The sequence below is a fragment of the Lagopus muta genome, chromosome 5 (genome assembly GCF_023343835.1).
Source record: "Lagopus muta isolate bLagMut1 chromosome 5, bLagMut1 primary, whole genome shotgun sequence".
Lineage (NCBI taxonomy): Eukaryota > Metazoa > Chordata > Aves > Galliformes > Phasianidae > Lagopus > Lagopus muta.
Window position 1 is genome coordinate 45,098,290 of NC_064437.1, and position 22,709 is coordinate 45,120,998.

Consider the following 22,709-nt stretch of genomic DNA (forward strand, 5'->3'; position numbering starts at 1 on the left):
CTTAAGAGCTTGAACTAAGAACAAGGGATCTGTCCCTTTTCTGAAGTAACAGAAATAGGACAAGAGGTAATGGCCTTAAATTGTACCAGAGGAGGTTTGAGTTGGGTATTAATAAAAGTTTCTTCTCAGAAAGAGTGGCAGTGCACTGGAACACGCTTCCCGAGGAGGTGGTGGAATCACCATCCCTGGAGGCGTTTAAGAAACATGGAGATCTGGCACTGAGGGACGTCTTTTAGTGGGCATAGTGGGATGGGTTGATAGTCAGACTAGATAATCTTAGTGGTCTTTTTCAACCTTACGCTTCTATGAAATCAATATATGATTTGGTCTTATCTGGGAGATTTCTTAAGGTTAACTCAGCAAGCTGAGTCTGTTTATTTAAGGTTCCTTGATGCGTCTCTTGTGATAGCACCTCCCAGAGCTGTATTAATCAGCATTGGTCTGGGCAACCCCAGGCTGGATGTGAATGTCCACAGTAAGCAGCTGTTTGTGGGTTCAGACCGCTGTAATCTCATGGCTGAGGCACTCACCACTGCACCTGCTGCTAGGGGAGATGCTGTGAGCTGCTCTGCACTACAGAGAACTGGGCCAAACTGTGGTTCCTTGCCTCAGGGGAAGCACTGGAGGGATTTGTGCACATAAATAGCATGTGGAAAAACAAGGGCAAATCAATAGCAATCAAATGATATAGTCTGCATCCTCACTGAAGAGTGAAAATGACAGGAGTTGCAAACCATACATAACAGCTAGCAGAGCTTTGACTTCAGCTCATGTTTTCGGATGTGACAGTGATGCTCACATGGTACCCTGATGTGGATTTAGCTACTGGCTTACCTCTGCTGTGTAGGTACTACTGCTTGAAGAAAATGCATTAATTCTGGCACATGACCCTCAGTTTGTTCTCAGTCAGCACACACCTGCTGCTAGCAGCATGCGGCTGTAGTTGGGTTCTACCATCAGGACAGCCTGGTGCCCCAGGCAGAGCCAGGCCTGTCTGAGTGCTGTGAGAGGTGGCAGCTCCACACCTTCCCCCTGCCCAGGCTCCCATGGAAGCTATGGTTTCAGTTGCTGTGACACACATCTTGCACAAGCAGCTTCATGAAGAGCAAACCAGTCACCAGACCACCTTTGTAAGAAAAACATCTAAGAGGCTTTCTGCCCGGTCACCATTCAGCAGAGCCTGTTGCAAACCAGTTTCCTTCTCTGCTGCCTCCTGTATGTTCAGAGCAACCTGCAGCAGAGCAAAACTTAGTGTAGGTATTTCCAGCCACGTGACTGACTGCTTGCGACTGTCACATGTAGAAGGAGTGTGCCCTGCTGCTTTAGCCAGGGCTATTCTTAGCAGGCAGGCAAGGAATAGAGAGGCAGTGCACATACTCCAACTTCTGTTATTCACAGATTGAGTCACTTTTTGGCACCCTCGCTAAAGAACTTGGCTCACAAACTGTTTGCTCCTCTCCTCAGAAGCGCTTGTACCATGCAGCCATTCCACATGGCACAGGCCTCAGCACCATGCCATCCCTGAGGCACTCAGAACAATGTTCACCAGTGGGACAGCCCTATGGCACAAGCTGATGTTTTCAAAGAAAAGTGGAGCTTGCTAAGATGCACTGAAAATTACTGAGAAGGAAAAGAAGCTCGCCTAAGTATAAATATACTTATGTATTTGAACACCATATACATTTTAGTTTGGCCTAAGTGTGATCTAGTACAGAAAGAGAGTTATTGTTTTGCAGAAATCAAGTGATAATACTTTGCACATGCGTTTATTGTCTTCTCTCCCCAGCTTCTGCTCTTGTTGGCAGGTCAAGGTGCCAGGCACTTCAGGCATATCTCCTAGAGCAAAGCCAGCACAGCCTCGCTGCTCAGCAGGAGCCAGCTCCCTTCATGGTCCTGGTGCTTATCTTGGAGCACAGCAGGATGGGGGAGGACACCACTCATCTCATGCCTGCAGAAGCACAGTGGTAGTGACACTTGCAGAGCCCTTTAGATTGTAACACACAGTTAGGAAACAAGCATGAAGAGAAAAAAATAATCACATTTTTCCCCCCTTGTTCAGGATATGCTGGTATTTCCTCCTAATGAAAATAGGCTTGCAAACATTCTCTTTTCCTCATTAAAACAATTTTTAATTACAATTAATATACTTATTATACTTAATATCTGGAATCTTTTGAAAGGTGAAAGGATACAGAAATCTTAACTTTTACTGAAGCTTCAGAGGGCTCTTTGGGAAAAGGCTTGTGATGAAGCTTCACACAGTAGCCTCAGTGCTGTTAACTTCCTGGCTCCCCACTGCCTCCAGCTGCACACCAAAGGGGCCTCTGCCTGCTCAGGTACCTGTGAACATTTTGTGGTAATTCCCTCAAGCTTCATCCTCCACTCTCCTTCAGAGTACTGGTAAACTTAACTGCTTTCCCCTTCATTTACTGAGAATCCCTTCTCAGGCTGCAGTACAGACAGTAACTTTGTTGTCTGCTGCTCATCTGCTCTGCCCCTCTTCTTTTCAGGGTAATTGCCTCTAATTACAGCCAGCAAGGCAGACATAGATTGAGCTCTGGGGAGTTCACTGAGCAGAGGAATGGGAGAAAAAAAGCGAATCACTTTTTATATTTAAACTGATCAACACTTCTTTGCAAACAAACATTTTCATTAAACATACCTCCTTCCAAAATGGATCTGTTTGCCATGGCATACCAGAGCTTGAAAAAACCCATCTGAGAAACTAATGACATTCAGGGAAAAAACTCATCTAGGTGGCTGGTCAACATTTTTACGCTTGTCAAATGACTGCTGTGAAGTCCACTGATTTCCTGTCACAGCATCAAACTCCAGTTTGACAGAAATGGAAATTATTTGAATTATTCTAGTATTTGGCAGCTGCTTAGAAATCCAGGTGGAACCAGTCACAGTTAATTATAGATGAGAGCAAAAAAAAACCCAAACCAAACCAAACCAAACCAAACAAAACAACAAACCCAAAAAATTACAAACTACAAAAACAAAATCCAACCACCATTCTATGTAGCCACAGACACAAGACAGCAGCTGTAATCTTTAATTATTATCTCTCCCAAAAGAGTTAGAAGTATATGCATGCTATTATACTGAATTCACGTTCTATGTACCAACTATCTTTTGTTAACATTACTTCTTTCCTTTTTGGAGGAAAAGCTCAACACGAATCTTACTTTCACATGTATGCTTTAAGAAATCAATTTCAAGCAGTCCAAAACTTTTTTTTTTGTGCAAATAATGCTCAGTTGTTGTGAAATACTTTGACAGCTCTATGGAAGTCTGAGATTAACCATTCAACAGACATCTCAAATGATGAGCAGTCCATCAGACTGGCACCTACACATTTAACAGGTAAAAATAAACTGTTTCCTTGGAATCAACAAGAAGCTCACCAGACATGGAGCCAGGATGCAATGACATAGTAAACAGTTTGCAGATACTGGAGATATTTTAACGACCCTTGCTTAATTTACTGTGGTAATAGTTTCTGTTCTGTATCAGGTGTCCTGGAGAGAGTTTTGAAAGTAAACCTGAACAAAAAATAATCATGATCTCAGAATGACAATCTGAAGCTAGTGATTCCAAATTCTCTCTAATCAGAGCATAAGCCAGCAAGAGGTGTTTAATCTGATTTTTTAACACCAGTCTAAAGCCCATCTGTGTAAACTGTGTTTTATTTCTTCTCATTAAACATCTGCTTTTGCTTTCTGGCTCTGTTTTCAGAAGTTGCACAGAGAAGTGCAAGCTATGGTGGAGGGAATAGATTTTCATTCCAAGTTCACATCTCTAAGTAGTCTTGTAACATCCTGGGAAGCAGGCAGTCATGTTCTCTGGAAGCTTTCCCAATCCATGTTTACACCACACAAAGCATATACTTGTTCAAGGCTTCCAAAACAAGTTTATTGGCTCCCAGAATGTTAGACCAACAGGTGCCATAAGTGTGCTGCCACTGGTACACCGGGCCTTACTGCCTCCAGTTCCACTTTCTGCATGAAAGTTTTGGTTTTTCTTCAGAAAGCTGTCCTGCCACATCCACTTCTCTTTTTGAATCTCCTATTGAACAACTTATCATAATAATATGGTGACAAAGGGCTTCTTATTAAGGACTTTCTAAATTACCAGGTTGATTGAGATTATATAATTTTGAGGGAGGTAAACAAAGAACTTTCCAGCAGTTGAATACATCTAAAAGTGCATCTGGCTCAACACTAATGGAAGTGTTTCAGCTGGGTTAAGGTCGCAAAAGAGACTTCATAGTTGCCATTTACAAGTATAATCATGTAACTCCAGGGCAGCAGTATACCTGGTACACTCTTTAAATATCCCCCCCATAGGAATGAGTTTCCTGTACATCCTTTCAAGTATTAGGTGGCTGAAATCAGTAACTGAAAGCAGTAACAGGTTGAGCGCACAAAAAAGCATGTACAAATTTCAGAAGTTAATTTCACTTTCAGCTGAAGATGACTGAATGTCTCCAGGTGTGGCAGTGAGCAGTGATGCAGTAAATCAAGTCAATATATAAATCAGTGGAAAAAAACAAGGTGTTGAAACCTGTCCTGTCAGAGCTAGCTGAGTTCTTTACAAGACATTTTCTCACTTGTTATTAGCAAAAATATTGAAGTGATTTGCCAAAGCAAAAAATCTGAGGCAAACTGATACACCACCTGTTTTTACACCAGTAAAACCCAGCTGTGGGAAAAAGCAACCCTACACCCCAGACTGCTCAGGTATACTACTATGGTCACAGCACTATCAGAGATAACAAATCCACCATTTTACACATGAAGTAAAACAAACATTTGCCATCTTTCAAATATTTTATTTTAGTACTTTTAAATATGTTTTAATACAACAAAGATATAAAACAATATATTAATTCAATCTGAGTTTATAATCAAACAATATTTACTTATTTACAATACTTGCTTTAAACTTCACTGGCATACCTTCTAGCCATTACATAATACTATTTTCTCTGTCATAGACAAATTAAAGTAACTGCTCAGCGTGAAAACTCATTTTCCTATATCCCTATTATGTTATGGAACATGTACGATGCAGTTTGTGCTTACTCACATGTGACACGTTTTCCATATTTGACAAAACCAGATTCAAAGAGACAGCAATACCAACTTGCACATTGTCTTCAACTACATAATCACTGGGCTAACACATCAGGTTACTGTCCTCCACATTCATCATCTGAAGTTCTTACACTTATTACAAACTGGTTTTAAAAACATGCACGTCACTGAATTATGTACATAATGCTCACTGCACCTCTCTCCAGATACAAACAGTAAGTATCCAGGAAACTGCTATAAGCAAAGTTCAGAGTTCACAACAGCATAGTGCTCCAAGGGCTGTGAGGGTTTTTTTTTTTGGATGCTCTTCTCAATACAACAGGCAAGATAACTGCACAATCACTCCAAAGGCCTTTTTTCCACTCCCCCCCACCCCCCCAAGAAACACAGTTTCAAATAAAAAAAGTGGCAACGTCAAAGATGCATCAGAAGGAGTGAAGTCTATTAATCATCAGTGGTCTAGCAATCCTTGTTTCATAGTCTATATGCACAAAATAATTCAGAGGACAAGCTGGCTCACTGCTAGGAGTTCTGCTGAATTGACTTTGTACTTAAAGATTCTGGTGTTTTCTATAGTTACAGGTCAAGTTTTTATAAAGAATCCTAGATTATTAAAAAAGTAAAATCAAAAAGCCACAGAAGTAATACTACCTGCAAATTCCAACAAACTCCCCAACTTTACAGTATAAACCACATGGACTGGACAGATGGAATACTATTTGTCACTTATTACAGACTACTTCTCTTTTGCTTCTCATCCGAAAAACCTACTTTTTTTTCTTTTTTCCCAAAACATCTTCTATTTCTTCAATCGGATACTTAATGATTACATTTCAGCTCCACAATAGTTTTGATGCTTGAAAACCTCAGTGGACTTTAGTAGACCAAAAACCTGGCTAAACGGTAATGGACAAGTGGAGCACCTAAGTGTGCAAGTGTTACTAAAAAAACAAAAACAAACAAAAAAACAACCCACAAACCCAACACCAAGGAGATACTGACTGTTGCAAAGACTTCTTTTGATGTCCGAGTTCTACCCTTCCATCTTCTCTTTAAATATTTTCTTTGGTACTGCATGAGAAACTACATGAAGTGCCCTCATACAGAAAATAGGATCCTAGGAACCTGCACTTCAGTGCTTGTTGGAGGATTTCAAGTATTTCTTCATAACATTTAACATGTTTTTTTTCTGTTCTGAATTTTTTATTTTTTTTATTTAAAAAAAAAATGTTGTTCTCTCAAGACAGTTAGATACAAATTTATTGGAAATTCTACTGGAATGTTTTCTTTGATAGCAGATAAGGGGAAAAAAAGGAAAAACTGAAAAGAAAGTGACATTACCTACTCCCATTACTCTATCATACACAGGATGCACTTGGCCTAATCCAAGGAAATGCATAAACTAAAATGACAACCCTCACTAAAATCAGAATATTTAATGACTTGCTTACACATTTAATCTTATAATTTGCTTCACCACGAGCAGTATACTTACAGGATCCAATTCTTGCTAGTCTTGAGCATTTGAAAACTACCTACATTTCCATACCAAAGCTCTGCATTAGTGTTATCTTGTTTGCCAAAGGACATAAAAATAATTAACACATATGGAAGTTTTTAATATCATTATTCAAGAACAGCTGAAGTCCAGGAAGGCCAATCTAAGAAGCTGTGTCATGAGGTACATGGAAGATGAGTTACATGAGTGGCTGTGCCTATCACCTTCAGGTCTGTGCACACATATACTTATTTTCAGACATTCCCTACATACAACACCAAAGTGGTAACAAGGAAGATCTTAAGACTACTTTCAAGTTTCCAAAGTTGCTAGATAAAAGAAGCGAGGGGGTACTCCCACAGACAAAAGAAGGTGACTTGGCACAAAAGGGATGCAGCAAGCTGAAAGAGAGCAGAAACTGGTGCACCAATGCAAGGGAGGACAGACGGGCCTCAACATATTTAGCATTAAATCCAAGTCTCGATGCCCTGCTGCCATTTCCTCAAAAAGGCTTGTCAGCAGCAGAGTAGCAGCAAAATGCTTTTAACACACTGACTGCAGAGAAGAGGTACAGAATTTTAAGCCTGTCAGTCATTTGCAACTTGTTTCCACCTCATTAACAATAAACCTTTCATTACCAGCTCTTCAGACTGACTGTGATCTTTTACTACATTAAATCAGAATTTCTGTCTTCTATCAATTTCAAGCTTTCCTCTTCTATGATTCCAGATAGACAAAATGAACTTCCAAGACAGAAGAGCACAGTTACCCTGGCAGTGTTTTGATGCACTTCAGTTCTCACCAAACCAACCTCTATTTATTACTTATCTCAGATATTTAGCAGCAAGCAAAACAGCCTGAACAGAAGAACAAACTTCCTTTAAAGAACACTAATAGGCAACGTTGATTTAAAACATGGAAGAGAATCTGAAAAATTAAATTAGAACAAAAAGAGAAGCCTTACGTTTCAAAGAATCCAAACTTCATTTTAAAAAACGTTGAAATGATAGCTCTACTTTATGTAAACATTGTTACACGGGGCTGCACTTGAAAATTCTCCTGTATGCCTAAATTGCAAAATATTTTTTTTCAATCTAGACACAGCTGTGCCAGCCAGCACTGACATGTTTCTTGTCAGAATCAATGGCTTTGCAAGTCTAATAGCATACACCTCCACATCAGAACTCAGAATACAACCCTGCACATCCTGAGAACAGATCCTTTGCTAGAGTTTAAAAAACAGCATTCATAACTGCACGTGCATTGCAAAGATAAATTTAAGTTAACAAACAGAGCTCTTTGATTATAAAGTCTCAAGAGGAATGTTCAAACTGCCTTTCTGAAATCAGAAAGATAAGGACAGCAAGTGAATGTCTTTCAGAGTTTTGTTTTTTTTCCCCTTAAGCGTAAGCATATTTCACCAATCTGGATGGCAAGAGCCACGAGGCTATGGCAGACTGAACAATACAGAATTCTTGAAATTTTACTAAAAATTGGAATGTTATAAATATAAAGTCTGCAGAATAGTATGATCTATGTGTACTCATTACAGGTGGCAGATACTTCAAGATGCACAATTTCTCTGTGAAATAGGAACTAAATTAATTTACAAAAGTAATACATCACAAAGAGTGCACAATGGTCAAGACGGTGTAATCCAGGTTTGTGAAAGAAATACACTGCAGAGAAGTGCAAAATTCCAAAATTTCTTCTCTATGCAGACATAATGGTCATCAAGACAGCTTGAACTAAGCCAGAACTAATTCATGCTACTTTCCAAGTCTGACTTAAGCCATGACATGCCACCTACAACAGATTAAAATGGCTCCATCATTTTTATGGCTTGCACCTTCTACCTATCAATCAGTTTTCATTGAGAATAAATGTGTTTCAAGCCTCTACAGTCAACGTTAGTGTTGTCAATGTTAGTGTTGTCCACTCACAAACCACTGAATAAGAAATCACTATGTAATCCTTGCTTTCACATTATGGAGTGTGCTATTTTTTAACAACCAAAACTCAACTGCTTATGGTACTTCTATCTTTCAGAGTAGCAAATGAGCAACTTAATTAATAACTAGTCTCTTTCATATTTGTTAGAAGAACATATACAGTGTATGCCTTTATATATATATATATAAAATGTATGGTGTTTGTATATCCCGAGATACTTGCCATGTTGTTGACACCAGAATGCTACAAAGCACATCAATATGAACACTACTTCCTAAATTTACTATTATTACTCCTCTTGAAACAGTTACTACATGCATTTTCCCCATCCATTTATGGGACAGTAAGATATGCGAAATTGTTCTGTTCTTCCAATGTTAAAGAGCTGCTCCTAAAAAGCATGCACTGGTCTGAGTATAAAAAGCAATTAAAACCACACAGAAAAGTTATGCTGTGGCTTTAAACACGCTAAAGCTAAATTAACTTTGCTTTTAGTGTCTGTAGCATTTACTTTAACTCATTTATTTAAAACCAAAGGGAAGACTTGCCAGTGCTAGAACAACCATACAGATGACTGATAGACTAGACTAAGTAAGCTCTCATTAAAAAACAAAACAAAACAAAAACATCATAGCCACAAGGCAGACTTTCATTTTTGGCAATCTGTACGCAGACCATTTATACTGTCAGTTACACATTAAGACTTGTTATCAAATAACAAAGTTAAGAGACCATTTTAGCATGAACTATATTGCTTTCCTCATTATGACACAGTACTCCTCAATCTTTAAGCATACACGTTTGTTTTAATAATTAAATTTATGACTGTTTTTAAGAGAAAGTCATCATAAAGTTCTAAATTTTTAGTCAGTATACAGGAAGGATGGCATGTCAGAGAATGGAGATTAACCGAGCCTGTAAAGGGTGTATCATATTCAGCACAAGCACACATCTGAGGTTAAAGTCACTTAAACATTCACACAGAACCTTACTAAGGGTAACAGTATTATGGTTCTTATTCACCATTCGCTGACTGCCTCTCTACCAGACCCTGCACTGTTTTCTCTTAAAGCAACAACAAAACACATTCCTGTGAATTGTGACAACCCCATTCTATGGCTAAGAATCTAAGAAACAAGACAAGGAGGCGCTGGCCACAGAATGAAAAAACATTGCTTTATAACCCCTCCAGATAGCCTTGCAGGGTCTTAGTTATAACACCTTATAAAAATCTGAACTGACCCACATGCTCTTCAGCCAATCAGTCTTTTCATTATTGTAGGTTTTGAAAATGGCCAGCAGTACTCATTGGGAACAGTACCATTAACGTTGCATTCAAAAAAAGAAAACATTGGAAACCAGATCCTTGCTCTTCTACTCTGTTGATATGCTCTAGTATTAGCCAATGTGTGGTAATACAAAAAGAGTCTTGTAGTGATGTAAAAGGCAATGAAGACATCTATAGAGTAATGTTCATGTGCAGCCAAAATGAAGAAGATTCCAAAGAGGTTGAGGACCCAAGACAAGGTGTGCAAGAAGTTCCAGCTCCTTGGCGTATCTAGGAGAAAACAGAGTAATTGACCTGAAACATCTCAAAACTCTGGGTCACTACTCAATCCAGGCCTAGATCCAGTAAATTTATATGCATTGTTTGCTTTTTATCTAAAAAAGTATGAAATTATTGTCTTCATCTACAAATCTTGCTTATGTTTCACAAGTCAAATAAGTTCAATGAGAATATGTTATACATGTCAAGCATTTCATTAATGCTTTACAAATACAGCTGTCATTCTTTTCTGAGTTAACCAAGTATCCTAAAATGTTTTAGGATCGTGTAAAGCAGAACTTAACCCAAACAGCTTCTGTTAATGAAAATGCCTCTTCTATGCATTAGGGAGAAAAATATCATAAAGTATAGATTTTTCTGTTATTCCAGTCATTCCTTCAAACATGAACTCAAACTAATTATCTTAGATTGCTATGTACTGCATTAAATCACAGTTCATATTTACAAGACAGTATTCTTTTATATATTCTTACTTATGTGAGGTTTTGTATTTCATTTTTGTGGATTATACCAAAGGCACACCTAGCCTAAGATTTTACTTATAGGTTGCTGACAGATATCAAGGGAAGTGTATAAGGAGCAGAAAATGATTAATAACTTCTCTAGTATTCTCCCATCAGCAAGCTACAAAACCTTTCTATAATTTCTTGGCTTGCTTGGTTGTTTTTTTTTCAGATGTATCCTATTTATCCTTCCATAAATTGATGTGGTACTGTTTCTTTTCTGTCTGCAACTGAACCACCACAAACCAGAGAAAAAGCAGAGATCTGAATTTGTTAACTTTAATGTTACTCTACGCCTTTCGCTGAGGACAAGCAGAAAAGAACACTTAAGGACATTTAAGTATTTACACTCGTGCACCTTTGGTTGACAGCAAGCAGTACAAATTCTTAACACTTCAGCACATTTAAATATTGACACTGTGTACTTACATTCGGTGACAAAGAAGTTGAGCATGGTCAGAACAACAGTGTGGCCACTGAACATATAATCTCCACATGTATGTACTCCAGTAAGAGTCATTCCAAAGCCACTCCATATTGCAAATGCCCGCTGGAGTTTTGCCCAAACATTGCCATACAACTACGTGCAAAAGACAGTAATGTTAACCTTTAGTAAGTTCCTATCCTGCGCTAACAGTACATCCTTCAAGTTATACCACAGATAACTAGAAGCTAGCTCTCTAGTACTATGTGTGGTTAATAGAATTGATTCTTTGGGTCTGTTATTAAAGTATATGTTAGCACATCACTGTATTTTATTGTGGTGGTGAGGTCCATTAGAAATGTCAATTACTGCCTCTGATTAATCCTGGCATTTAGAGCAAGTATTTTGTTGCAAGTCAATGACATACCAAGTGTCACTTGTTTTTTTCCCTGAACACATTCTACCTCATACTGTATCCCTGTCAATCTTCTACTATTCAGATTTCTAACTAGAAACTAGGATAAAAATATGAAATCCCACATTAAAAAGAATATTTCTTCTTAGAACACTAATATTTTGTTCCAAACTGTGCACCCAACAAGATGAGGAAGTGATTACTCCACCTTCTAGTTTTTCTAAGTCAATGTCTTAAGTGCATATCTCTCTGAAAGATTCTCTCCAGTTTATGTTGTGAAATATTCTTAAAAGTTCCCCTTTTCCCCTTACCAAGTGTCTCTCCTCCCTCCAAAACAGCAAGTTTTAAAGACTCCTACATGTGCAGTACCTGCATAATGGCAACAAATGAAGGGGGGCAGAGAGGAAAAGAAACATGCTGATCTCACCAATATACATCTAACACAATAGCCACTACCATCTTTATCATGATTTAGATAATATTTTTTCAAAACCTTTTTAAAAAGTAAACAGGAGAAAATTTGAAGTGTTTCATGCTTTTACCTTTCCAGTACACTGCAAGTGCTGGCCTGGCACAGAGAGTGAGGTAACAAACATTGTAACACAACGTAGCAAGAATACTGTCCCCATAAGGCTGCACAGCCTTCGCAGAAGTATAGACCTGGGAAGAATACACAGAAACTGATAGTAAGAATCCCAATGCATTGTGTTTTTATGCTGGTAACACTTTCTCCCACCTCAGCTTAATTTCCACAAAGCTCCAAATCACTGTATTTTACTTCTAAGCAGTACCATAAAGGCAACACTCCACATGACAGTGTGAGACAATGGAACAAGCCAACAAAAGCCCTACAGCCCCACTCCTCTGCATTTATGTTAGCTGCACTTGTACTAGCTTTGGCACTCATGTCTTCTGTTGATGAACTGATAAAAATGAACAAAATGGTGAAAAGTTAACTTATAATAGGCACACACACAAATGGGTTTTCTACACTTCAGTGACAGCAAACTGCTACACTGGTTCAATCCTGTGGAATTTCATTCTCAGAATGAACAGAATTGTCACAGCATGAGAATATACAATGGTGAGTCCCTGAAATATGCATGCTCTGCAGGAAATGATCTGCAAGTCTGATAGAAAAATAAATTCAAATTGCTCCATAATTTTCACAACTCAACATTCTTGATTAAATCCACTCCACTCTAACAACATACTAGAAGTTTACACGTTATTAACTGTAAAGTCTTAAACAGTCCTCAAATTCTAAGGAGTCCTCAAACTCCTTCCTCTAAACCACATTACCAGTTACTTGCCTTGAATATATACACTGTACCTGTGTTTGTGAAGCAGAAGAACCAACAGCCAAATGTAGCAAAGAATTACACCACATACTTCAGTCATAGCAAATGCCCATGGTATCCTCGGGACACTAAAAACAGATGAAGCAAGAAAGGTTGAATACAAAGGCTTAATTTTTCTTTCTAGTCCCAGCATTAAAACAAAACAACAAACCATGTAAGGTTCTAACTATAAAATTAACTTGCATTACTCTCACAATAGTTTAAACAACAATCAAAATTACTGTTAGACTGAGTGAAATATAGTTTCAATTATTTTGTAATTCAATTGTCCCTTTTCTACTCCTGTATTTTCAAGAAACACTTACATGGAATTCACCAAATGAAAGAAAATCTCAACTGTGCTCACTTAATTTACATGATTTATTAATAGGATGTGTTCTTTTACCATTGTTTCTCTACAAACAGTTCTGACACAAACTTACACCACACCAATTATTCTTGTAAGAATGCCATGTCAACACAACTAATGAAATCCTGCAAAGCTTAAAACTGTAAGTAGTTGAAATGAAACAGAACTAGAAGGGCATTAGGAAAAGTATAAATTCCTTTCAAAGGTAGATTTCAATGATAATCATGTATGCAAACCATCTAGCCTTGCTGTCCAAAAGATTCAATTCTTGCATACGTGTTGCACTAGCAATGATTTCCACTCTACATCCTTACCAAAATAGAGACTATCAGTTTTCAGTTGTGTGTTCCCTTTGGTACAAAAGGGTAGCAAAACACTGCTCAAATGCTTAGATCTGTAGTGATCCCCTTTTTGTTCAGTGAGCTGCTTTCTGACCTCCTCCATCCTCTCACCCACTGAATACTTTGGAATTTGCCCTGGGAACAAAATCCAGCAATGCCACTGCTCTCATTTCTTTTCACTTTGTTTGATGAGGACCATCCTGGCTGAGCTATATATAATTCATGGAGATTCTGTACACTGCCTCAAAGGATGAGATCCCTAATGACTTCACTAAATCCAGTAATGAAAATGGATATTAGAATGAATAAAGCCACAAAGACATGACTTTTAGAAAGTTTGACTTGTCTTTTGAAAATCTCCAATCTTCATTTACCAATCCCAAAGCAAAAAGCATATATCTTCTTCAGAAAGTCAGCCATCAGTGGGCTGCCACAACTGAGAAAGAACTTGAAAATTAAGACCGGAACATTCCCTCATCAAAAGTTTTCCTATAGCAAGACGTACTAAGCTTCATAGCAGCATCCAGATTTCAGGAAAAGCAAACAGCTGCTTACTTACAACAGCTGACCATCATCCTTTTTACTAAAATGAAAAGATCGAATTATTAATTCCTACGTTGCAATTAAAGACACAGAATTAAATACAGACAGGGTAGAATAACAGCTCAATTTGTTTTCCCCTGTGATGACCAAATCCGTACATCTAACAGAAGCACGTTTCAGTCTATGGAGAGAATATACTACACTCATTACCATTTTGCAGAACCATCTTCAAGAACATATAAAACTTTGAAAATGAAGGGGAAAAAAAGACAGCCCACACTTTAAACATCAACTTATTGCTTCGTTTTAAAAGAAAATTTCTTACCTATCTAGAAATATGTCTGGTAGAGGTGGATATGTCTGCATGTCAGGTACTCGCTCATGTACTATAACCATAACAAATGATGTAAAGCCAAACACTATGAAGACATAAACACAACTTAGAACTGTCTTCCAGTACTCTGGGTCCAGTCTTCTTGTCGAATGTTTGTTTTTTCCATTTGCATATTGATACTGATCACCGTTCAAGTCAGTAACTGGTCCATCATAGTCCCGAGGTACTTCACCATTGCAAAACCAATCTGTACCCTGCAGTGAGCCCACAGTAGCGCACACAGCACCAATGTGACTATCACTGTTGTATCCCAGCTCTTCAAGGACATCAATATGTTGCTTCTGTAGCTTCCGTATGGACAGCATCAGCCTTTTGATATCCCCCAGGATTTTGATTTCCAATGGAGGAGACCGTAAATCATACTCCGTGAGTGTCAGCAATGTAATTCCATCTAGTCTGTGTCTATTGCACAAAATATCCACATATTCACAGAAGCCTTCTTCCTTCAGCCACTTGGCCACATTCTTGGTAGTCCAACGTCGAATGCAAAGCTGGTTATTGCCTGCCATCGTCCTCTATCCGCCAATAACACTGACCTGTTTTACATTGGAGAAAGGGATAAGACCTCAATGTTTACTGAAGATTATTGGAACATCACTGTCTTTCATGCATTCTTAGATGCTTTATTAGCCAAAGATGTTTTATGTAAGTGCCAGCCAAAAACCAGGCATAATTTATTAGGTAAGTAAATATTTTTAAACAATTTTAGTCTAGTAAAATTAATTTTTACTTGTGAAATCACCCAGACTGAGAATATTTCCTTGATCTAACCAGTCTTTATTCATTACAAATGAAAATCTTGAGTTTGCGAATTACACTAGGCAACAAGAAACAAAGACTACCCTGTTTAAATAGTAGCTTAATCATTATTCTTGTCTACTGTTGTAACTTCAAAAACTAAGGAGGGAAGTAAGACCAGCAGCCATGTAAAACTGAAATATGGCTAAAACAGTGTCCAAGGTCCAACATACTCCACTGCTTTAAAATACATATGAAAGCTTTGGTAACAAGAGCTCCCACCCCAGTAAACCTAATGCTTGGTATCTACAGTCATACTGACCTGGGCCACCTCAGCTGTTAATGGTACAGTTGTCCAACTTAGATATGTATGTATGAGCTGAGTAATTAATATAGATGCTTGCAAATAATGTAGGATTTTATACTCTAAAAATAAAAGCATTGGAAACCAAACACTGTTTCTTATTTCAAAATATCTTTAGAAATGGTCATGATAAATAGAGATCATATAAAAAAAAAAATCTACTCTCTTCTTACAAATTTCTCAATAATCCTTTTCTTAACTCTAGAATATTGTTTAAGAAGGGAATTCAATGCGTCAACACTTTATTCATGTAGGACCAACAAGATACCATAACAGCTTCAAATGGTGGGGTTAGTTCATTGCTCTACAAATAATTTAGTGCAGTTAAAAACTAATAATAATAATAATCTCAATATCTTACGTGGAATATATGAAAAAAATAATAAGGTTACCAATGATGTAAAAGTATTAAAAAGCTTATTCAATATTTAAGACCCAGAGCAGTACAGAATGGATTGGTGCATAATTTATACTTGGTAGCTTTTGTACAGCCACTGTCTAAGAAACAGATCGGTTTCACAGCTCTTTCCTGTGAGAAAAAGCAATGTAATTAACCAGAATGCTTCAATCACATCAACCAAATCTCAGAAAGCACATAACAGTACAAAACATTTCTATTATTAAGCTCCTGTACACAGTAAATAGGCACTGAACCCAACACAGGCATTCAAGAGTTTTCAGCTCTTACACACACACAAGCTTTACTTCACCTTTTCTTTTTAAAAATGTACCATGCCTATCATCAGAAGCAGCACCTATAATGACCGAGTGCAACTTCTTTCACTGCAAATCTAACAGCACCATGCACCACTTTCTTCTGTATCAGAAAAGACTCTGTCCATTAACACTTCTCAGTAGAGCAAAAGAAGTAGTTCAGCTGAAAAACGGCAGCACAATTCAACGTTGCCCTTTTAAAGGCTCAAGGGAGTGCTACTCCTTAAAATATTCCCTGTGGAATTGATAGTATACAAACAGCACGTACATTACACACAGATTTTATTTCTCAGAAGGCCACATACAGTCAATACATATATAACCTTTAACATCTTGAATTAAACAGTTGCCAAAACATCCACAAACCATTACTCATCTCCACATCTACTATATTCTTCCTTCTCCATGTAAGAGTAGAGTTGATCATTTGTTACCTTAATACTATTGAAGATCTTGCTCAAAGCAGCTGTATCAATATAGCCATTATAAACCAAGTAACAATCTGTAATTAATGAATGGTTAATTGATCTTTTTATATACTTAAAAAAAAAACTTACTCCACTAAAAAGAAAAAAAAAGAGTTGCTCACTGGAATTTCCAGCTTTCTTTATTCAGGAGTACAGATAAAGTACAGCCACACGTCAATCTGTGCTTTTATGAGACTGTGATCATTACACATGTTCCAAAAGCAGTGAATTTAGACTCACCATAAACACACTCAACTTACTGACCTGCCTTCTAATCAAAGCACTTTCTGAGGGCAAGTTCAGGAAACTCTCTTCACCCCAGCAAGAATTTTGTTCCTTCGGTAAAAGAATCTCAACACTCAGTGTTTCTTCATATAGCATTTCAGAAATTTAAATAAATGAATGAAATAATTAATTAATAGAAATCAGCCCTTGCATGGCATGCAATAAACGTGACCTCACAACACTGAGTAAGCGTACCCCAAAGCATCAAAGGTCATTACTGACTGGGCAGTCCAGGGAGAAAGTCTGTATCAACCTATGATGCACCTGATAGCACCTGCTCCTGTTTTCAAATACTAAGGGAAGATATTTAGCCAGCTAGAAAAGACAAAGACAGCACTAAAACACTAAGTTAACCATCCCACACAACTCATAGCTAACTTCATTGGAACAGCAGCGATTAAGACCACCTTTGATGATATTTTCCTTAAACTCAGACACCGTACTCTCCTTTGAACTATGCACTCAATGCCACTTTCATGTTTTACACAGTAAAAAGCACATTTTCCTAATAATCTTAGCACCTGGAACACAGCACAGATCTCTATGCCAAAATGTTCATTTTCTAGGCTTAAGAAAAATGCTAGCTTAAAAGACAGAAGCTGAAATATTCTATATACATAGAATAATTTAAAACCTCATTTTTTTCCTATAACTTTTATGTGATTTCTTTTATCCCACTATTAACTGAGAAATATTATGAAACATACATACATGGAGTCTGCACTGAAGTCCAACACCAGCAGCCCAGGCTGTGTAACCAACCAATGTAACAGAAGAGTCACCCAGATGACTGTACATACCTTTTGGAAGAAAGCAGCACCAAGAGCCTCCTACATTACTGGTTTTTATCTCCAAAAACAAACAAAGGAACACATGAATAACATTAAGCAAGTGCAGACTTAAGTGTCAGAGGGCAAAATATACTTTTCTCCTGACATCAGCAATGTCTGCAGTGAGCTGGTTGATTACTTTCCTGTTACTGTTGACTTTATATTTAGTCAGCTCATCAGCAGCACATATCATGTGTTCTATTTCCCCTTTTCCTTCTCCAGTCTTTCAATTAACAGCATGAACACAACTGAATACGAACTACTGCAGGAGGAACAGGTGCACATTCAGGTACAGAAAATTCATCTATCTCAGAATTATTACCCACAGTTCTAGCATGTTTTTCTGCACTAAATTACCTGTAGTCAACCACTAAGCCCATAACTTCTCCAGCACACAATGAGTCACTGTACTGAGGTACAAAGGTGGAAAGTTCCTGCTACAGTTGAGAGACAGTAGCAGTATCATTACACTAACATGAGGCAACAGACCTGATACGGAGATGCAGATCACATACACCAGCTTCACAGCAGAAGGGTTAAGGGAGAAGGTGGCAGTGCCCACAGCAGGCTCAGCAGGGTGCTGTGGGTTCACTGTGCAGAGCCACCATCACTGTGCTGCACTGTGTGCTGGGCAGCCTGTGACCCCTTGCTGTCACACTTCTTGATTGTTATTTCCAGCTAGTTTCAATTCTTGCCATCCTTGAGAAGAATTCTAGGAAGGTGACTGAAGAACGATCAGTTCTCAAGGGATATAACCTATATTTCTTCGCAATAGTTTTCAAGCTGAAGTCTGAATGTAGGTAATTCCAGCTCAGCCCCCCTCACTGACTCAGCTGGCTGAGGAGCACCACATCTCACATTTTGGGAGAAAAGATTTCCATGCAACATCTGCTGGTGTGCAATGCAGGCATGACATGGACTCTGCTGCTGCACAGAAAAGCCACGCAAAGTAGCGAGTGCTGAGCCAGCTGTCCAGCTCAGTCAGCACTGCTGTGCTGGAAAAAGAATATGGAGAACCACTCCCTTGTCACACAACAGCAGTTTCATATTCTGTGGCTGCTGCTCATCCCTGGCTCTTTTTGAAAACCCTGAGCACTTTGAGGTTGAGAAATGGGATAGACTTCCTGAAGTGAGCCTACAGTAACTTCTCATGCAGAAATACTCCCGTAAATCCTGCTTTCAGTTTTTCTGAGTGACGTTGCTGTCAGAGTTGCTCCGTAAACATTTCTACTGAGCGACCTTATGGGCAGCATTACAACTGGTCTGAGAGTTGTCTCCGTGCAACTCACAAAAGTAAGATACAAAGTCCCACAAAGTAACACCTGTTCGGCTTACTGTAAGCCTCAGATCATCAAGGAAGATTTGCTTTTCAAGAATGGTTCAGTGAAAGCGCTGCATGGTGGAAAATAAAGAACTGACACAGTAAAAGCAAAGATTAGCTCCATATGCTTAAAGAGCCCTTCTGATGGAATGCCTCCATGCGAAACTGACAGCAGCTATTACACACGATCCTGGAAGCTAAACTCATTTGTCTTGAGAACCACTAAGTGCGATTACACAGCTCAGCAGCTGAATAGAATACATACAGCTCCTCGAGTGCCGCACCTCATTAAACCAAATGGCTGTACTACACTCAAGCGAACACTGACAGCATCTCCTGATCTGCTAACCAGCTCACAAAACGTTTTTCTATCCTACCACAATCATTCATGGCACATACAAGCAACTTTCAAAGCAACTGATTGAGCACTCCCCCACTTCACTTATCTTAGAGTGTAACTCACAGTATTTCATGACAAGACCTCATATAAAACCTTGAACATTTCACATGCTAAATATCAGATATCAAGGATTTGTTTTACCAATTTCAAAAAATCCCACATCCAGCTCCTCAGAGAACAACAACTCAGATTTGCTGCTTTCCCCTTTTTAATCTCTTTTTCTTTTCTTCTCACACCTCATTTTTGTGTAAAAACAGTGGAATACAGAAACAATCCTGCTATCCGCATTAACATCAGAAGAGTATTTGTAGTGGAGCCATGTTTGCTCTTACTCTCAACAACCCCTGACAAACTGATCTCCCTACTCCAACGAAGATTGGAGTCTTCCTCACTTTAAACGCATTAAGACATGCAAGAAATCAGAAGCTTTGGGAAGCTGTGAGTATCACGTATAAGGCAGCACAGCTCAGCCTCACAGCCCTCAGCCGTTGGTGTGTGCATCACCGAGCTGCATGCGAGGAGCAGCGGTGGTTCAGAGCCTGACGCATGGCAGCTCCCAGGCCATGCTGGGCTTCTAACTGCGCTTCTGGGGAACACGCAGCAAAAAGACCACCATGTAAAACATGACGATTTCACATTTTTGCTTGTTCCAAGCCTACAGATCATTTCCTTCATGTGTAAGCACTGCTCTCGCGTCCCAAACTCACTGGATTTTCAAAGATGAGCAGCCCCAGCAGTACCTGAGCAGCGACAGCCACCCAACGCACTCCCCGGGATGGATGACAGTAGCACAGCCGCAACTTTCTCAGCTCACGGCCTTAACCCCTCCAAAATCCTCCCGGCGCTGCCGCCCGCTACTCCGTGAGGGGCTCTACCGGCACAACACCTTCCCGAGCCCCGCGTCCTCGGAGCCCCGTACCGCAGGCCCCCGCCGGGAGCAGCCCGCCCGCCGCGCAGCCTTTCCGCCGCCGCGCAGCCCGCGAGCGCTGCCCGCCGCCTTCCACGGCCGCACGGCAGCCCGGTACCGGGGACGCGCCCCCGCGGCCGGTCGGGCTCCGGCACCCACGGACGACGCGAGTCCCGAGGCAGGCGATGCGAAGACCGCCGCGGAGCCTCCTCCTCCCGCGGCCCCACCACCACTGCCGCGCTCCGCCTCACCTCAGCGGCGCCGAGCGGCCGTGCCGCAGCACCCAGCACCGGGGCGGCAGCGCCTCCTGTCCGCCCTGCCTCCCTTCGGCGGCGGCGGCGGCGGCCCCCGCAGCCACCCCATCCCCGGCAGGAAGCGGCGCGCCAGGGCGGCGGAAGGGGCGGGGCGGCGCGGCGGGCTGCGCGTTCGCGTTCTGCGGTGTGATGCTGCCGGGTGGCGGTTCTGAGTGGCCGTTCCGAAACCCGGCGAGGTGCGGGATCAGCCACCGTGGGCGGTTGGTGGTGTGTTTCCTAAGGGACGCCCCACAGCCCATCGGAGAACAGCCGCAGAGAAGCAGGGGTTGTTGCTCATCGAGATGGCAGCAGAGCCTGTCCGAACTGTGGTGGGGGTACAGCATGCTCTATGGAAATACAGCGTCGTTTGTTTTTCCCAGTACTGGCTATCTGGCCATCATTTGGAGTACCTTGGTACGACCTGGATGGGGGAAAGCTGGGAGTTTCTCACGCTGAACAGAATTGTCTCTAATTTTATTAAACTTATGGACACAGAGTTAACCATACATCACTTAAAAAAACTGCAATAAAACAAAACCCACCGACAACAAAAACGTGCATTGCCAGGACAATACCCCTGTCCCTCATTCAAAGGCATGCATGTAGAAAAAAATAGCAGAGCCCTTATAAAGCTCTGTTTCCATATCACCCCGTTACAAAACATTCCTCTCTTCAGTTCTGCCATTATTATTTTTGATGGCTATAGAAAAAAAAAAACAAATCTGAATGCCAGCAGCAGGCTGATAGCACGCAGTCATCTGTCCAAGGTGATCCCCAGCGCAGAGGTGGGCAGGACAAGTGGCTGATGGAACCTCCAGGCAACTCCGGTGCTCCACAGCCTATAAATAATACAAATGGAGGGGATTGGAGGGGGCAGACAAATTAGACCCAAGTGACTGCAGAAATACATTTATTTTGTCTATCAGCTGACATTTAGCTTTCAGCCTTTTGCAGCATCATCATGCAGTCTGAAGAACATTCAGAAATTTCTGTATTGATGTAATTATAGTGAGGTCCCATAGAAGTCTCCTGAATTGTTGCTCCCTTTGAAATAAAAAACACCGGCGCCAGTGTCACTCCATTAAGTTAATGAGCTAAGCCTTTCAGAGAATTTAGTCTTGTTCTCTTTCTTCAGAGGAAAAAGGGATCTTTTGCAATCCTGGTGCACATGCAACTACAGTGAAACAAAGGAAATTTTGCATTTCAAAATGCTTCACAGCTACATCAAGTTGACGAGTCAATGGGCAGCCTGGTGCAGCTAGACAGGACTGTATGCTCAGTTGTAACGGAGTGTATCTATTCCACATAGATGAAACTGGACAGGCAGAATAGAAACCACCCTGCTCATTATTCATGCACCAATGCTGGTTTGAAGGTGCTTATCTGAGCAGTCTGTTCCATCCAGCTTTTATATTTTACACCATACAAAGCATAGCTTCCCAAAGAAGTGCTGGAGTTAGAGGTGAACTCCCACTTTCTTTGCCAAGATCTGGTTGCTTCTGCAGGCAGCACAGGAATTAAGGGCTGTTTCAGTCCTCACAATGGTCCCCTTTTTTCCTTCACCTGCATCAGATGAAAAACTGAAAAGTCCAAACATGCCAGTGACAAACTGTACTGCATAAAGGTATGATCTGGGAAATAAGCGAAAATGCAGCAGACCTGAAGATAACCTGTTAATAAGCAATTTTGCTTACTCCGTACCCAGCTCATTTGCAATAAGAAATGAAAAATTAGAAGCCTAAAGCTTCTTATCCCAGTTCCCTACACTGTTAATTACAAGACCAGCATGAACCTACAGCCATGCAACTCCCTGAATTCAGACTCCAGGTTTTAAAGTTGGAAAATGATCTCTGTGTGTACATATATATTAAGTACACAGGACCCAAAGATATCAGCAACAGATGTTCATGCAGTAAGTCCCTGGTCAAGAGTGCTGTGTC

At 40.1% G+C, this 22,709-nt stretch overlaps 1 protein-coding gene across 1 annotated transcript; it reads right to left on the bottom strand.

Moving 5' to 3' along the window:
* Nucleotides 1-5,351: 5,351 nt before the first annotated feature.
* On the bottom strand, nucleotides 5,352-20,861 carry SAMD8 (sterile alpha motif domain containing 8). The gene is made up of 6 exons (XM_048945590.1): nucleotides 20,728-20,861; nucleotides 14,382-14,986; nucleotides 12,796-12,891; nucleotides 12,005-12,122; nucleotides 11,053-11,203; nucleotides 5,352-10,111 (listed from the first exon to the last, which is right to left on the bottom strand). The coding sequence occupies exons 2-6, from the start codon at nucleotides 14,957-14,959 to the stop codon at nucleotides 9,807-9,809; spliced, it is 1,248 nt and encodes a 415-aa protein (XP_048801547.1). The 5' UTR covers nucleotides 14,960-14,986; nucleotides 20,728-20,861; the 3' UTR covers nucleotides 5,352-9,806.
* Between the last annotated feature and the right edge of the window lie 1,848 nt (nucleotides 20,862-22,709).

Coding starts and splice junctions, on each gene's coding strand:
- SAMD8 (XM_048945590.1), bottom strand. CDS start 14,959: ATGGCAGGCAATAACCAGCTTTGCATTCGACGTTGGACTACCAAGAAT. Junction 12,892..14,381: donor CCAGACATATTTCTAGATAG/GTAAGAAATTTT, acceptor ATCTGTTTTTAG/TGTCCCGAGGATACCATGGG. Junction 12,123..12,795: donor CTTCTGCTTCACAAACACAG/GTACAGTGTATA, acceptor TATTCTTCCCAG/GTCTATACTTCTGCGAAGGC.